General features: G+C 38.0%; 1 protein-coding gene across 3 annotated transcripts in view; it reads left to right on the top strand.

The window, feature by feature from the left end:
* RAP1GDS1 (Rap1 GTPase-GDP dissociation stimulator 1) overlaps window positions 1-19,082 on the top strand; it is a 228,224-nt gene that overhangs the window by 165,640 nt on the left and 43,502 nt on the right. For all 3 annotated transcript variants that reach the window (XM_055131099.1, XM_055131090.1, XM_055131083.1), the window contains one exon: window positions 5,559-5,684. In XM_055131099.1, coding sequence (XP_054987074.1) covers window positions 5,559-5,684 — 126 coding nt within the window. The remainder of the gene's footprint in view (window positions 1-5,558; window positions 5,685-19,082) is intronic.

The following is a 19,082-nucleotide window of genomic DNA, read 5'->3' as shown; positions in this document are numbered from 1 at the left end:
AATACCATGGTTTTGGGGGACAGAGTAAGAGTGTTTGGCTACTTCTAGTGGTACTTGGGGATCACTACTGCTGATGTCTAGGGGACCCATGTGTTGCTAGGGATTAAACCAAGTTAGCTGCATACAAGGCAAATGCCTTAATCCTTCTATTGTCTTTCCATTTCAACCCCATGTCATAAGTTTTATGACAGAAACAACATGGTTGGTTCAGATTTCTCTTTGTCTTCACTTTCATCAAATCTATAGATTTGATGAATTTGAGTAAAATTCATAATTCAATAAAATAAAATTTTATATTTTATTTTAATTAAATATTAAATAATTGAATAAATATTAAATTAAATTTAAATAAATTTATTAGATATTAAATAATTGAATAAAATTTATAATTCAAGAAAATAAAGGAATTTGAATAAAATTCCTTTACCTTTATGTTTCAATGTGAGTAGTTCTGAAAACTACAACTGTCCATATAGTAGCAATAGAAACAAGTGATTATTCAACATTGATAGTTTGAGATGATTGAGATGTGCTGTTAAGTATACAATCCATAATTGGTTTTTATAATGTTATACCAAAAAACAAACCCACATCATTATTTTTAATGTTGATTATCTGTTGAATTGATCATTTTAAATAAAAAGGATAAATAATCCCACTGTTTTTTTTTTATTTTGTCATTATATTTACTAGGAAATTTAAAATTACATAAGTGATTCTGATTTTGGTTCTCATTTTATTTCTGTTGGAGATAGTAACCTAAATTCTACAGGAAAGTCATCCTTCATACATTTTATAGTTTTAGGAGAGTACATTAAAGAAAACAAAGAAAGAAGTTTAATCTCATCCATAAGAAAAAAACCAGCAGCATGTAAGGAAATGCTAGTACTCCTTGAATATAGGATGTGGTTTAAAATAACTTACTGATAACCTTCTCATTTCTTTTTCTGTTTTTTTGTTTTGTTTTGTTTTGTTTTGTTTTGTTTTGGGGCCACACCTGGAGATGATCAGGAGTTACTCCTGGCTTTGCATTCAGATATAACTCTGTTGGTGCTCAGACGACCATATGGGATGATGGGGATCAAACATGGCCTGCAAGGCAAGCACCTTATCTGCTGTACCTTCTCTCCAGCCCCACCTTTCATTCTTTCATTTATTGGATGTATATATTATAAATGCTTCAACTTCAGGCACCAGAAGTATTCTTTCTTAGTTTCATGGGAAGGAATTTGAGCTGATAATTGTCTGTATCCTCACAAATTGTGATTATATAATTGTCAAATGAGAATCAAGTAGAAAGATTGAGAAATTATTGCCCTCCTACGGTGAAATAAATATGTTAATGAGCCATGGTAACAGAAACTTGGCTTTGTTTAGCTGTAAGTGTCCTGGCTTTTATGTAAAAAAAAAGTTTAAGGTATTAACCTCAATCATCTTTTAGCACACTTAACTTTTCAGTAGCTCTTCATTTTTTTTCAAATTTTCCCTAACATTTTATATAAACATTGTGGTTTACAACGTTTTTCATGATGATTTGTTACAGACATTCAATATCCCAACATCAGTCCTGCCACCATTGCACCTTCCCACCATCATTATTTCCAGTTTTCCCAACCTCTTCTTAAACCTGTCCCCATATCAGGCCCTACTAATTTATATTGCTTGTTATAAGTAATTTGCTAAAAGATATAAAAAAAAATTTCCTTAGAAGAATGTTAGTGAAGATTGTTGGATCTCACATGGATACATTAAGCTCTTGAATAAAAGATTACTAAGATGTTGTTACAGGTTAAACCTTCTTTCTGTGTTTATGTTTTGCTAATAAATATTGTTTGCCTTCTACCTTGCCAATTTGGTGTGTTACTCTTGGTTTATCAGTATTATAGAGCTTGAGATCTCACTCCAGGAAGTCAGTATTTTTCACCGAGTGATACAGCTGGAGTTTAATTTTTAACTGGATGTTGGCTTTAGGACAAGTGAATGATTGCCATGGCTTCTGAAAATACAGGGAGATTTGGGGGAGGAAGCCACTCCGGACTCCATGAAAACCTGGAGATTTCAGTCACAAGATTCACATACCTGAGTTTTTCAGCAGATTAATTTCTGGATGAAACTCCTCCAAGCAGAGGAGTCTGGCCAGGAGTATAGCAGCAGTTGTGGAGTGTGGAGGTTTTCAGCTGCCGAGGTTCTGGGTGGACACTGGGCTCTCCTAACCCTCTCTGGGGTACCTCAGACAACTCAGCCCTGCACGGGTCCAGTAGAAATTCTGCAACTTGTTGATCTCTTCCGATATTATTTTTTCAGTAGCACTTTTAGGTAAATAGGACCTAATCCTTACAGTTAATCTAATCCTATCATTTATTTGCTAATGTTAATTTAGGATCATACTTACATAGTAAAAGAATTATACTATATATTATATTTCTGGGAGTGAAGTTTGTAAAAGGTAATTAGTGAATTAATTTATTATGTAAATTATACTAAACATAGCTTTTGACTTAGGTAACCTCAGATAATTTAGTATAGCTCCTATTCCGATAATTGATAAGCTCCTATTGTGTTTAAGACACTATAATATTAATAGGAAATATTGACATTCTCAGAAAGTAACTCACATTATAAATTGCTTACCCATGGACCAGATGTTTCAAAATCTGTGGAATTCCTCATGGTAAGAATGCATTTTACATGAGTAATAATATGTAATATGTAAACACATCTTAACCTGAATAATATTTCAGTGTATCATAATTATATCCTCTATTCAAAGTATTGATCACAGTATAAAATCGATAATTAATATGCAGTTGATAAGATTGACTTCTAGTGGATAGTTACCAGGCACATGAAACTTTGAGCCTTATTATATTCCTCTGTGGAATCATTTGAAAATCATTTTTTATAAGTTACAGCTTAATAACATTCAAAAGTTTTATGATCTTTAAAAAGAACGTAAAACACTGCTAAGTTTTAATTTCAATACTACAGATAGTTGTTTTTACCCATGTAATCAGCCTGCTAGGATTTTTATTAAGACTTCTGTTTTTTCTGGCTAAAATAAGACACTTAAAATTTAAATTTTTATAATGCAGATCATACCTGTATAAGCTTTCTCAATAAACAGTGTGTTTACTGAACCCTATCAGTTTCAGAGTTTCATGTAAAAGAATTGTTGAATCAAAGTGATATGCATCACAACTAAGGGGAGCTGAAAGGGTTCCTAAAACCCAGAAGTAAGCAGAAAGTTTGCACCATAATTCTGACAACAGAGTATCTTTGTTAACCAATTTCTTTTAAACACAAATTCTCTTTGACACAGCCAAAATTCCATTATCACCTCTCATTAATTACTTTCCGTCTTTTATGTATTTCACAGGAAAGTGTTTGACATTTATTAAATAAATAATATGGATAGTAGGATTAATACACTATAATAAATATGTAGCAGTTGGGGAATGAACTTACTGACTGGGAAAGTGAGTAAGGAATAATAATTTAGAAGCAAAATGGCACAGTGTATTGGGGAGCTCTTGCATCCCCTGCCAGGAGAGATAACAGGCAGAGAATTGCAAATACCACTTTGTCAATCTTGCTGTTTTCTTAAACTGGGAAAATATACTGTTGAAAGATTGTTTCCAAACAGTTTTTGTATGTGAGTGCCCATGTAAAAGTATTAAGAGTAGAGAGCTGAAGGAGAGTTTGAAATTAATAACAAGTACAAAGAAAATCAGAAAATTATAAGAAATTCCAGGGAAACGAAGAGTTCAGAGAAAATGAAATTGAATTTTCTTAGCACTATTTATTGATGAAACCAAAATTTTCATATGATCACATTATACTAAAGAGGGAAAATAGTTTAAGATAGTTTTTAAAAACCTGAATTTCTCGGGGCCGGAGCGATAGCACAGCGGGTAGGGCGTTTGCCTTGCACACAGCCGACCTGGGTTCGATCCCCGGCATCCCATATGGTCCCCCAAGCATTGCCAGGAGTAATTCCTGAGTGCAAAGCCAGGAGTAACCCCTGAGCAACGCTGGGTATGACCCAAAAAGAAAACACACACACACACACACACACACACAAAAAAAAAACCCCTGAATTTCTCATCTGTCATAGAGAAAATAAAAAATGTCTTAATATGAAGAAGTAGAAACGAAAATTATTTGGGGGCTGGAGAGATGGCATAGGGGTTGGGTGCCTCACACTTATTTCACCCCCTGTGTGCCACATGACTCGACCCCCTGCAGTGCTCAAATAAAGTATTTGAAGATATGGAGGTAAATGCCTATGAATTAACTAAAAGGGGCTTATTGCTTTTTTAAGAAGAAATGAAGAGGTAAAATGGATTCTAGTATTAGAATTTATTATTAACACTTGAAACTAACATTATAAGCACTGCACTGTCTTCAAATACTTTATTTGGGGTGGGGGTTCCTAAGCAGTGCTTATGGGACCTCCGGGGCAACTCCTACAGATACGTGGCCCCAGGTTAGGTGATGCAATCGTAAGGTCAGTAAGGTGCTGCTTGATTCCTGTGAGGTGGGACACAGGTGTACCTAAACAGTGTCCTGGAGCCACCAGGGCCAGACCAAGCACTGCAGGGGGTCGAGGCACGTGGCACACAGGGGGTGAAATAAGTGTGAGGCATCCAACCTTTTATACATTGAGCTCCTATGCTAGAGAAATATTTAAGTGGAGATGTCAAATAGCCAGATGGCTACGAATCCAAAAAATGCTAGAGATCAACATATTAGTGCTTCTTTGATGCTGGGGGTGGGGGCAGGCAGGGAATTAGATTCCCTAGGGTGAGAGAGTAATGTGAATGGAAATTGATATAACCTTAGTGGGAAAGGAAGAGCAAGCAAAAGTAAGTGAAGGAGACTGAGGTGGCCAAACTGACTACAGGTGGACTCAGAAATGCAGATAAATTGAGATGTAGAAAGTAGTCTATACAGAGGCTTTACTGTTAAGAAGCCTGCTTGTGCCAGTGAACAGAGATAGATAGCACTGAAGAAAAGTAGAATAGAGAGAAGGTATTTGTTTTCCCAATTATTTTCTATTATCATGAGAAATATGAAAGTATTTAAAAGATGATAGTAACACCAGTGAGGAAAGGTTGTAGGTGCTGAAGAGAAAAGAAGAAATGAGACTCCCAAGAAGGATCAAAGTGTGTTTAAGACCAGTGCAGAAGTTTACCACTATAATAATATAAGTGCTTTGATGATATGAAGATAAGTTATCCTTAATTCAGCTATATAAAATGCAGTCTGTTATGAACTCTTATGAAAAGAATAATTTTCCTCTTGGCAAAAGTTCTCACAACTGTATATTTTTAACTCAGCAATTTTATTGTCATTACAGTTACCTAAATTTTGTAGTTGTGAGAATTTTTTATGACCTTGAAAATAATCGGATTATACTTTTTTCTTTACAGCCTTAACCATTTTTCCTTTCAGGTGCATTTAAAATGGATTTTACTATTTCTGTAAAATGACCTATTGAAAAAATAGAAAACACTTATAGACCTAATTGTTTGCTTACTTGATTTTTTTGTTTTTAGAGTCAAGTAAAGAACAGTTTGCCAGTACAAATATTGCAGAAGAGCTGGTAAAACTTTTCAAGAAACAAATAGAACATGATAAGAGAGAAATGATTTTTGAAGTCCTTGCTCCATTGGCAGAAAACGGTGAGGAAAAAACTTGGAGTTTGGATTAAATTATTCCCAAAGTGTCTTCTAACTGTAAAACTTGAAAATTGTAAATCCCTCATCTTTGGGGTGAAAAGTAATTCCCAACATAATTACTGATGGATGTTTTTGTTCGTTGGGGAATGGTTTTCCCCAGCATGCCCAGACACATTGTGAACCAGGTCCAAGAAGATGCGGGGCAAAGGATGAAAGGTGCGCAGAGAAACCACTCTGCGAGAAGCTGATGGTCGCTCACTTTATTGCCAACTACACACATATTTTATAGAGGGTCTTGGCTCATGTGGTTGGTCCAGTCACATAAAGTTTAGCAACTCTGCTTTGCCCAGGCCCAACCCCAATTAAGGCTAGATGCTGCAGTTAGGAATGCAGTTAGGTGACAATTCTTGGGGGATAAGACCAAACATCAGATTCTTGGTGCTTGTAAAATGCCCAGACACTCCCTACTGGGTCACTATGCAGGGACAGATCTTATCAGCTCTGGTGCCTGTTGCCATGTTCCACATTTGTTGGTTCAACAAATGATTTAATCTATTACTAATACATCAGTTTTTAAGTGGTAGGAAAATAAGCGCAACACTTAACTTTTGCTCATATATGTTTTCATCAAATTTATTAGTGTTAATTGTCATTTGTGTAACTCAGTGCTCTTTGTTTTATTAATAGTATAATTAGTTTCATTTTAGGAATCTCTGTTAAGAATCTATTCCATAACGGTGTTAGCTAAAGCTATTTTTTAAGTTCATTTGACTGTAAATATCTCAAAGATGGTTCTATAGTTATACATTCCTTTTGTTGTTGTTTGGGAACCATACCTGGAGGTACTCAGTGTTTACCATTGGCTCTATACTCAGGGATCACTCCTGGCAGTGTTTGGGAGATCATATGCGATGCTGAGGATCAAACCCAAGTTGGCCTTTCGCAAGACAAGATCCTTTACCTGCTCTATTGTCTTGCCAGCCACTGAGTTGCACAGTATTATTACACATAATAATTACTAAGCCAATTTGGAAAAAGCAACTGAGAGTCTAAACTCTACCATATGTAATCTTACTCAGGGAAAGGGGATAAATGTTGGGGTCTCTGGCTTACTGCAGTTACAAGTGTGCACACTGGCCAGCCTTCTTTGGACAAAATCTTAAGACATACACCTTAAGAATGAAAATGAACTAAAGTAAACAAACCATACCATAAAAATAGTTTTTCAAATACAGTGTCTAGCATATAATCAAAGAGGATCAGACACATGAGACCAAACACTGTAAAAAAATTTTTTTTTCAGAAACTAGACAGTAACGAAAACTTTGTTGACTCAAAACACTTTGTTTATTAAGTTCAAAAGGCAAAAAAGAGGGGCTGGAGAGATAGCACAGCGGGTAGGGCGTTTGCCTTGCACGCGGCCGACCCGGGTTCAAATCCCAGCATCCCATATGGTCCCCTGAGCATGGCCAGGGGTAATTCCTGAGTGCAGAGCCAGAAGTAACCCCTGTGCATTGCCAGGTGTGACCCAAAAAGCAAAAAAAAAAAAAAAAAAGGCAAAAAAGAAAGCTTGAAATTTTAGAATTTAAAAATACTATAGAAAATGACAGCAGATTGGGGGGCGGGGGTTGGTCAGGGAAGGAAAGTCTTGAATTAAAAGATAAAAGGACCAGAAATATAATTCAAGTGGTTAGGCACTTAACTAGCACATGACCAGTTCTAATTCTATACCTGGCATTGCTTATGAACCCTCAAGCACCACCAGGAGAGATCTTTTAGCACAGAGCCACTAGTAAGCCCTGAGTATAGATGGTTGTGGCCAAAAATAAAACAATTTTTAAAAGGAATAAATAATGCAACCCAACTAAGAACCTATTGGAGATAAAGGACAGGTTGGTCCCAAGCACATTACTTTGCATCAGATGCTACCCTCAGCATCTCCAGGTATAGCCGTGGTGACTTTCCAGTACTACAGGAGAGGCCCCAGTGGCCCCTAGCACTGCTAGGCTGAATATCTCCGTGACTGGCTCCCAGATATGCTAAACATTACTTGGAACCTCCCTCTGCCTCTCCCTTCCCCCTCCCCTGCCTCCCCACACTACTCCCTCCAAGAAAACAAAGGAAAAAAGCTAATGGAGAGGAGATAATGGTTGATGGTTGATTACATGTAGTTGAATTAAGGAAGTAGGATCCTAAGAAGAAACACAGTAGTTGGAGAAATTTGGCAAGAATTTACCAGAAATTATACAAATATCAAAGGCTGCAGAAGCCCAATGAATCATAAAGGTTTTTAAAACATCAATATCATCTAGATAAATCGTATTGAGGTTACAGAAAACTGTGAAGGAAATCTTGTAAGTATTCAGGGGGGAATTCACCTTAAAAGGAACAACAATTTAAATGATAGCTAAATTCCCAAAAGTCATAATTAAAACAAACTGACAATGAAACATCTTTTATGTGCTGATAGGATGCCGACTTAGGATGCCAACCTAGAATGCCAACTTAGAATTCTAGATTCACTGAAAATATTTTCCAAAACTTGAGGCAAAATATATCTTCAAATTAAAAGCCATAAAAGTTAATTACCAGTATTCCTTCATTAAAGAAAAGTATAATATAGCAGAAATAATTCCACAGGAAGGTTATAGAACATAAAGAGCGAAAGAAAGCTAGTAAATATAAGCATAAATTTCAAGGTAATTGAGAAAAAATAACAAAAGCAACTTATAAGTTATATAAAATCATGTAATTTTTAAAATAACACAAAATGGTTCTAGTCCTTGTTTTATTTGGGAAAAGGTACTATGAGATCTGAGTTTTTTTCAGTGATTTCAGTCCATATGGTGTAAAAAAACTAATCTGCCAGGGGGCAACGGAGGGGAGAGCCCCAGCAGCAATCCCTGTCAACCACCCCCGGGTTCGGGTGTTTGGCCCCGGGCTGCTTGCCCAGTCCGAGTGGCCTGGGCCATGGGGCAGATGGATGAGAAAACAAGGGCCGGAGGAGGAAAACAAGGGCCAAGCTGGTTGATTGATCAGTTGCCGTTTATGCCATTCTCTCCTGTCTCTCTCTCCGCTTCTCTCCCGGCTCTGGATCTCTCCCCCACTCACTCTTACAGCCTACTTAAATCCCCCCAGTATGAGGGGGTTGGAGTTTACACATAGGTGTGTAATAGGGGTAAAGTTCTTTCCCTCAGGGGATGCTGCTTCAAGGACAGATTCTCCTTCGGTTAGGACTATCCACCCAAGGGCGGAATCCCATGAGTGTGTTTCTCCTCTCGTCCAGCAAACATATAAACATTCATAATATTAATCATTTTGCATGGACACAGTAATAAATGCATTAAGCTTATAGAATTGTTCTCCTGGGGCCATCTCGATCCCAGACTACAGTGCTCAATCCAGATTAGTCTTTCCTGTCCCTAGCAGGGTCCTAGACTCTTCGTTACTTTTGGATCATGACAGCGTCTGTTCATGATCAAGCTCTTAACTTATAATTAAGAATTAGGCACTTTGGCCAGACCCATCTCGATGCCAGGGTAGCACATAACTCAGCGCTTGCCCTGGGCTCGTCCCGTCACTCGTCGGGACCCTGCTTTTGGGGTGCTAGGAACTGAGGGCAACTGAGGCTTACGTTGAGAAAGCAGATGCCCGGGAATGAATAATATTTAAAACCCATTAAATCCCAAGTTACAAAGGCATAATATTGTCTTATGTCTATACAAAAGGGACATAGATACAAGGAGAGGAGAAAGGAAATACTAACTTACAATATAAGTTCAGTGTCCTAGAAAGATCTGACCTTACAAATTAACAGTCTCAGTAGGGGGAAAAGCTGATTAACTGTTTGGGGAAGAGAGCATAGAGAAGTAGTTACAGATAAATAAAGGAATGGGAGTGACTCGGGAGCACCTTGATGGGTGTGACCGGGATAAACCTAAGCTCCTTGTGGCAAGGGGGGAAAGGACAAAGCAGTATCATCCTACAATAAGGTAACTAAAATAATTTTTTAAATGTTATATAAATAGCAAGCTAATAGGAGAACTTATGAAAAGTTTTTAAAATATGCTTATCAATCCAAAATAATGAGAAAAGAAAGTGGAGCAAAGTCTACAAATAAAGTATAACAAACATACTAGATTTGACACAATATTTAATAATTACATCTAATGTGTAGGCCTAAATTCTTTAAATCATAGACGATCAGGGGATTGAAGAAATGGTAAAGATGTTAAAATATTCACTTTCATGAAACTATTACAGTTTGTTCCCCAACATCACAAATGGTCCCTGAAGGACTGCCACAAACAGCCCCTGACCATTGCCAGGAGCACTGCATCTCCCCCACATACCAGGGGGAGGACATAAAACAGTTGGCAACTGAACTCTTAAAATCTCAATACATTTTTCATTAAAAACTAATTGTTTTTTCATTTTTCTAATTAAAGAACTGTGATTTACAAAGTTACTGTAGTTACGTTTTAGGTATATAGTATTTCAACACCAATCCCACCACAAGTGTCTTCATATTCCCTTCCTACCACAAACCATCCCCACCTGTCAGCTTGACAGGCACATTACAAAGTTTCAGTGGTTGCAGCTTATATCTCATCTTTTCAGTTTTGAATAAAAAGTATATATACTTCAAAGTAAGGAGGTTTTTAAGTATAATACAGGGATTGAAAGATACCATTCACAATTGTCTATTTTATCATATAAAATAAACTTCAAGATTAATAGATGGGGAGCTCAGGATGGCTCAGCGGTAGTTTCTTCCTTGCAGATAGAAGGCTGTAAGCTCTCCTTGGTACCCACTATGCTGAGAGTGGTCCTTCCACCATTGCCACTTGGAATCCCCCTGCGCCACACCAAGTGTGTGAGCTCTGTGTGAGCTCCACAGTTGGAGTGTGCAGTGCCCAGGAAAGCCTGAAATGAAGTGAGCAGGCACCACAACGAAATTTTGCAGTCTCTGAACAGCTCTGCAGCCAAAGTGTGGGAGCAACACCAGCAAGTATGTGACACCTGAAAACATTGTAATCAATGTGTGACCGACAGCAAGCACCAAAACTAAAATATATGCAAGAACCACAACCAAGTATGCTACATATTCAAGTCATCTACAGCAAGGGGAAGGGAACATTTTTTTTTTAATTCTTTTATTAATTCACCATGTGGAAAGTTACAAAGCGTTCAGGTTAAAGTCTCAGTTATACAATGCTCAAACTCCCATCCCTTCACCAGTGCACATATTCCACCACCAAGAATCACGATATACCTCCCCCCTTCCCCCCACCTCCCCAGCCCCCCACGCCACATGTGTAACTGGTAAATTTCACTTTACTTTCACTTTACTTTGATTACATTCAATATTTAAACAAAAAAAAATTCACTATTATTGATTTGGAGTTAAGGGGAAGAGAATATTTTTAATATAAAGAATATTAAGGCACAGTGATCTCACTTATCTGTGGTATATAGAAGATTAGTAGGAAGAGGGAATGCAGGGTATCAAAAGACGGGATGCCCAGTTTACCCTTACTCTAGAACATAAGAATAAGGACAGCAATGGAAAGAAACCAAGGTGCGAGAGCTAAAAGAGATGGATGGAGGTAACAGGACAGGGCCCAGAGGCTTTGGACACATTGGTGGTTGAGAGGTGTGATATAAATGCACACCTTAGCCACAGAGCCAATGATACTGTGTGCATGAGATCCAAATCACAACAACCAAACTGAAAAATGCGTCTGTCAAGGAGGCAGGCTGTGGGGTGGAAAAACCTGGGACAAGGGTGGAGGGAAGTTGACATTGATGGTGGGATTAGTGCTGGAAAATCGTATGTGTGAAACTCAACTATGAATACTTATGTAAATCACTGTGCCTTAATAATTTTTAAAAGTTTTCACTGTGGGCCAGAGCGGTAGCACAGTAGGGAGGATGTTTGCCTTGAGCAAGGTCAACCTGGTTTTATTCCCCGGCATCCCATGTGGTTCCCTGAACACCACCAGGAGTAGTTCCTGAGTGCAGAGCCAGGAGTAACCCCTGTGCATTTCTAGGTGTGACCCAAATAACCCCCAGAAAATGTTTTTAATGTAAAAAAATTATAACTTAATTTATTAAAAATTAAGTTTTAAGAACTATTAAAGATTTGTAAGGTACATTTTATAGTAATGCAGGTTCCAGTTTTTCTGGTAATTTTGACAATTATATATGACTCCCAAACATATAAAGTTGATATTCATAACAGTGGAGCTAAATGGAAAATTATGACTATTATGGGATAAATATAGATTTTAATACTTCTCTCAGTAATTCATGGAAAAAGCAGTATTTTTCTGTATCACAGTAGTGATATAGAAAAAGTGAAACCATGATAACCGATAAAGTGCATATATCTGGAACTCTATGGCACCTTCAGCATTGTTTCAAGTATACATTAAATATTCAAGATTATGAAAAATGTCTCAACAAATTTTATGGGATTACATAAGATATGCTTCCAGCCTAAGTGAATTGTTTAGTAACTAATAATTAATATATCTAGGAAATTTCTGTATGCTTAGATATTTAGAAGAATATAATACATCAGAGACCAAAGAAGATTTATGATTAATAATGACAAATTTTCTAATAAAAAGGAAAATACTCTATCTCAAATTAAATGTGATGCTGATAAAACCATACTAGAATGTAGGATAACATTGGTTTACCCTTCCTCCCTGACCTCAGGAAGCTTGGGTTTGTTGATTGTTCCCCAACCAGTCAATTACCTTTGTCTCCTGATCAGACTCCACTGACTTGTAAATATTGTTTTTCTCTTTTCAATGTCCTTTGCATGATTAGTTACTTCAGAGCAATTGCTTTTTGTACGGACACAGTAAGACAGTTAAAAAGACATGCTTTTGGGGGCTGGAGCAATAGCACAGCAGGTAGGGCATTTGCCTTGCATGTGGCCTACCCGGGTTTGATTCCGATCATCCCATATGGTACCCCGAGCACCTCCAGGGGTAATTTTGAGTGCAGAGCCAGGAGTAACCCCTGAGCATTGCCAGGTGTAACCCAAAAAAAGCAAAAAAAAAAAAAAAAAAAGGACATGCTTTTGTGACTTGGGAGTTAATTATTTCCAGATAATACTACCTCTTGGACATCTGCTTTCTCGACTTAAGCCTCAGTTGCTAGATCCTCAAAAGTAAGATCCCAACGAAGGACTGGATGGACCCAGGGCAAGGTGCGTGCTACCCTGGCATCAATGGGCCAGGCCAAAGTGCCATAATACTTAACTATAAGTTAAGAGCATGGTCATGGACAAATTCTGTCATGATCCAAAGAGTAATAACTAGATTCGGGCCCTGCTAGGGTTAGGAATGATTGATCCAGGCTGAGCACTGTAGTCTGTGCCCCCAGGAGAGTCGCCCTACAAGCCTAAATATGTCTATTTCTGTGTCCATACAGAATGGCAAATAATAGGAAGTACAATTAAGATGCTAATTTAGTGACTGGTCTAAGGAGAGGAGAAACACTTTAAGTGCTGTTTTGCCGTTATGGGCTGCAGGTGGTCAGGAAGGCTTGATAAACATGTTGATTGTGCTTCCTGGGGGAGGCATGTTTTGGAGGGAAGCGTGGTTTGGAGGCGTGAGAGAAGAGGTGGTTGCTGCAGAGAGAGGGAGAGACAGAGTTACGGGGAGAGCTTGAGAAAATTGTGGAGCAAGTTGGCGAGAGTTGTGGAGAGAGTTTGGGAGAGATGAGAGATGGAATAAACAGCAACTGATCACCAGCCAGCTTGGCCCTTGTTCCTCCTTCGTCCGCCCAAGGCAATGGTGGTCCCTGGTGGGAAAGCAGTTCAAGCACACTGAACTCGGGTGGTGAGAGAGCCTCCCAGAATCCCTTGAACATCCGTTAACATGTGATTACTAATAGTGTCACCTGTGCTAAGGATGTTTTGCTTTAATAAATATGTTAGAAAAGGAAAATAGTCAAATGTTCTTCTAGGACATTTACTGAGTGGATAAAAACATTGGCCAAAAGAAATGGAAGTAACTTTAAAACTGAAATTAATAAAATTCAAATTTGAATGCTATACAAATATATACTCACTGAATGATTTTCAGTTCTTCCAGAGAATAGAAGCAAATATACTCACAAATTTTTAGGATGAGGCAATATAACTCTCATTCTAAATACCAACAAAGACTACATAAAAAAAAAGAAATAAAAGACTTATCACTACAACCATTGATAAAAAATTTCCCTTGAAATATAGAAACTGGGATGGAGAGATGCTGCAGTGAGTAAGGCTGCTTATTTTGCACATGAAATTCCCTTTAAAATATTACAAATTGTGCTGAAGAGATAGTACAGCATGTAAGATGTTTGTTTTGCATATGTCTGAGTTCAATCCTCAGCATCTCATACGTCCCCTGAGCACTGCCAAGAGTGATTTCTAAGTGAGTTCAGAGCCAGGAGTAACCCCTGAGCATTGCCAGGTGTGGCCCAAAACAAAATTAAATAAATATTAGAAACCAGGAGCCAGATAGTTTAGTTGGTAAGATGCTTACTTTACATGCTGCTAACCTAGTTTCAGTTTCAGTATGACTTTTGCCCCCATACTCCCAACAAGTCCTGCCAAGAGTTGAGCACAGAGCCAAAAGTAAGCACTGAGCAGTCAGGTATGACCCAAGCCTGCAGACTCTTCCCCCACTACCAAATTCAAATCTTTTAAATTTAAAAAATTTTAGAGACCAGAATCAGTTCTGTGTTTAAAAATTAATCGTACCAATTGAATTTTTTTTAATGCAAAGTAGTTTAGAAGCTGTTTGTAAACTAGTAAGATATATATAAAGCCTACGGAGAGCATACTCACTGGTGGAATTTTTTTAATTGTTTAGGTAATATGGTTATACTAATGTTCACGTTTATAGGATTAATGTACAAGGTTACCCCACACCACTGCCACCTAAGTTTCCGTGACCTTCTACCCCCATCCTTGTCACCTCTGGTCTGACCTTGCCTCCCACCAATGCCTCTATTTGTTGTTGGTTAGCAGTTATGGTTTTGGTGCATAGTATTCCCTGTCTTAGCACTACCCTTGTACTCTAGACCCTCCTTCGAAGGTTTCTAAGTTACTTTCAGTCAACCCATTTCTCCCCGAGTCCCATACATGGTACTACAAGATCTGTATTCCAATGCCAAAGTTTATTATCAGTTGGTATTGTCCATACCGTCGATTTGTTTTTCATGTACTAAAAATGAATGAGATCAACCAGTCTGTTTTTTTGCTTCTGACTTGTTCCACTTAGCATGATATTCTCCAGTTCTATCCAAGTTGCGCTGAACTGCATGCCTTGGTTGCATAGTCTTCTATTGTGTATATGGGTGAACAGGAACTTATCCATTTGGGTAGGATATTTGGATTGCTTCTGTATCCTGACAGTTGAACTAAGAACTGCCAGTGAGCATAGATGTGCATATATCTTTTCATATTAATGTTGGCTTTTTCTTTGTTTGAGGGGTAGTTACCTAGAAGTGGAGTAACTGGGTCAAATGGGAGATTTTTTTTTTTTTTTTAGAAATTGCCATGTTGTTTTCCATATGGACTGGACCCACCAACATTGAGTGATGGTTTCCTTTTCCATTTTTGCTGTAATCGCACCAATATTTGTTTTTTATTGTTTGTGGTGAAAGTGGACTTGTACCTGATCTTAGAGGAAAGCTTTAAGTTTTCCTCAAGGGAAGACATTATGGTTTGATTATAATGTTGGCTGTGGGTTTGTTATAAATGGTTACTATCTTGAAGATCATTTCACCAATCTCAATTGTATTGAGTTTTTTTTTTTTAATGAATCACGGTGAGGTACAGTTACAGACTTACAAACTTTCATGCTTAAGTGTCAGTCATAAATGATCAAGTACTAATCCCTCCACCAGTGCCCATTCTCCACCACCAATGTTCCCAGTATTCATCCCACCACCCCCACCCTATCCTCCCACTCCCCATGCTCTGTGGTAGGCATATATCCTTTTACTCTCTCTTTCTCTCTCTTTGGGTGTTGTGGTTTGCAATACAGACAGTAAGTGGCCATAATGTTCGGTCTGTAGTCTACCTGCAGCACACATCTCCCATCCCAAGTGGGCCCTCCAAGCATCCTTTGGTGGTCTCATCCTTCTCTGTCTCAGCCGCCTTTTACCCCAGCATGTGAAGCCGGCTTTCAAGCCGTGGAGCAATCCTCCTGGTCCTTACCTCTGTTATTCTGGGGTGTTAGTCTCCCATTATGTTACTTTATATTCCACAAATGAGTGCAGTCCTTCTATGTCTGTCCCTCTCTAACTCATTTCACTTAGCATGATACTCTCCATGTCCATCCACTTATATACAAATTTCATGACTTCACCTTTTCTAACAGCTGCATAGTATTCTATTGTTTAGATGTACCAGAGTTTCTTTAACCAGCATCTGTTCTCACGCACTCGGGTTTTTCCCAGATTTTGGCTATTGAAAATAGTGCTGCAATGAACATACAGTGCAGATGTCATTTCTACTGTACATTTTGCATCTCGAGGATATATTCCTAGAATGGGTATTGCTGGGTCAAATGGGAGATCAATTTCTAATGCTTTAAGAAGTGTCCATATTGTTTTCCGAAAAGGCTGACCCAGTTGGCATTCCCACCAACAGTGAAGGAGAGTCCCCTGCTCCCCACATCCACAGCAATACCAGTTGCTTTTGTTCCTTTAGTTGTGTGCCAGTCTCTGTGGTATGAGATGGTATCTCATAATTGTTTTCATCTGTGTCACCCTGATGATTAGTGATGAAGAGCATTTTTTCATGTGCCTTTTGGATATTTTGCATTTCTTCCTTGAGAAAGTTTCTGTTCATTTCATCGCCCCATTTTCTCATGGGATTGGATGTTTTCTTCTTGTAGAGTTCAACCAGTGCCTTGTATATCCTTGATATCAACCCCTTATGAGATGGGTATTGAGTGAATATCCTTTCCATTCTGCAGACTTTGTATTTTGGTCCTGTTTGTCTTGAAGTACAGAAGCTTCTTAGTTTAAGATAGTTCCATTTGTTTATCTCAGTTTCCACTTGCTTGGTCAGTGGCGTATCATCTTTGAATGTACCCATTAACTTCGATGTTGTGGAGGGTTTTGTCAACCTTTTTTGTCAGCTTTATGGGTTCTGGTCTGACATTGAGGTCTTTAATCCATTTTCATCTGACTTTTGTGCATGATGTTAGGTAGAGTTCTGAGCCCATTTTTTTGCATGTAGCAGTCCAGTTTTGCCAGCAGCATTTTTTAAAGATGCTGGCATGTTCCACTTCACATATCTTGCTTGTTCCATTTCACATTTCTTGCTACCTTACCAAAGATAATAATATATTTGAGGGTGTGTGTAAGGATATTCAGCCCTGTTTCATTGGTCTGCGGGCCTGCCTTTGTTTCAGTACCATGCTGTTTTAATTATTACTGCTTTGTAGCAGAGCTTGAGGTTGGGGATGCCTCCTATATTCTCTTTCCCAAGAATTGCTTTAGCTGTTGTGGGGATCTGTTGTTCCATATAAATTTTAGCAGTGTTTGATCAATTTATTTGAAAAATGTCATGAATATTCTTAAAGGAATTGCATTGAATCTATGTAATGTGCCGGGATTATTGCCATTTTGACAATGTTAATTCTGCCAATCCATGAGCAGGTGATATGTTTCCATTCCCTCATGTCCTGTTTTATTTCATGATGTAGTGGTTTGTTGTTTTCTTTGTACAGGTCCTTTACTTCCTTAGTTAAGCTGATTCCGAGGTTCTTCATTTTCTGAGGCATGATTGTGAACGGGAAATATTTTTTCAGGTCACTTTCTTCTCTCTCATTATTTGCATATAGGAAAGCCAGGAACTTTTGAGTATTTATTTTATAGCCTGCGATTTTACTATACAAGTCTTGTTTCTAGGAGATTCTTGGTAGAGGCTTTAAAGTTCTCTAAATATAGTAATAGGTCTATTCCGGTATTCTAATTTTTCTTGGTTCAGCGTTGGGAGATTATAGGAATCCAGGAATTTTTTCCATTTCATCTAGGTTCTCTTATTTCTTGGCACAGACTTTCAAAGTAGTATCTGATGACATTTTGAATTTCTTTGGTTTCTGTTGTGATGTCCCCTTTTCATTTCTGATTTGGTTTATTAGGGTTCTCTTTCTCTTTCTTTGTGAGTATTGCCAGTGGTTTATCAAACTTGTTTAAACTGTGAAAGAACCAGCTCTTGATTTGATTGATCTTTCGGATTGTTCTTTGGGTTTCCGTGTCATTAATTTCTGGTCTAAGTTTAATATCTCTTTCCTTCTGCCTGGGTTGGGCTCCTTTTGTTGGTCCTTTTCTAATATCATGAACTATGAAGTCAAGTTGTTTATGTGAGCCCTTTCTTTCTTCCTGAAAAATGCTTGGAGAGCTATAAATTTTCCCCTTAACACATTTTTAGCTGCATCCCAAAGGTTATGGTAGCTCCGGTCTTCATTCTCATTTGCTTCCAGTTATCTTTTCATTTCTTCCTTGATTTCCTCCCTGATCCACTCATTGTTCAACATTGCGTTGTTTAATTCCCTGGTGTTTGATTTGGTTCTCCACGACTGTGTGTGATTAACTTACAATTTCTATCTTCCTGTTTCTTTTGAGATATGTTTTGTGATCCAGCACATGGTCTATCTTGGAAAAGTTTCCGTGTGCACTGGAAAAGATTGTGTATTCTTTTGGGGTGGGGGGATAGAAAGCTCTCTAAAGATCTATTAGCCCTCTCTCTTCTATTTCTTTCTTCAAAGCCAGTGTTTCCTTGCTGAGTTTTAATCTTGTTGATCTATCCAGAAGTGATTTTAAAGTGGTGATGATGTCTCCAACGAGTACTGTGTTGCGGTCAATGTCCTCCTTAAAATTTATTAGCACCAATCTCAATTGTATTGAGGATTTTTTTATGAATCACGGTGAGGTACAGTTACAGACTTACATATATACCTACATAAACTACTTGACTTCACAGCTCAAGATATTAGAAAAAGACCAAGAAAAGGAGCCCAAACCAGGCAGAAGGAAAGACATAATAAAACATGGAGCAGAAATTAACGACATGGAAATCCAAAAGACAATCCGAGAGATCAATGAAACCAAGAGCTGGTTCTTCGAGAAAATAAACAAGATTGATAAACCACTATCAAGACTCACAAAGAAAGAGAGAGAGAACCCTTATAAGCCGAATCAGAAATGAAAAGGGGGACATCACAACAGAAACCAAAGAAATTCAAAAGATCATAAGAGACTACTTTGAAAATCTGTATGCCATGAAGCAAGAGAACCTAGAAGAAATGGATAAATTCCTGGATTCCTATAATCTCCCAAGGCTGAACCAAGAAGATCTGTAGTACTGAATAG

Source organism: Sorex araneus, chromosome 1 (assembly GCF_027595985.1).
Source record: "Sorex araneus isolate mSorAra2 chromosome 1, mSorAra2.pri, whole genome shotgun sequence".
NCBI lineage: Eukaryota > Metazoa > Chordata > Mammalia > Eulipotyphla > Soricidae > Sorex > Sorex araneus.
This window is presented reverse-complemented; position numbering and strand designations above follow the sequence as displayed.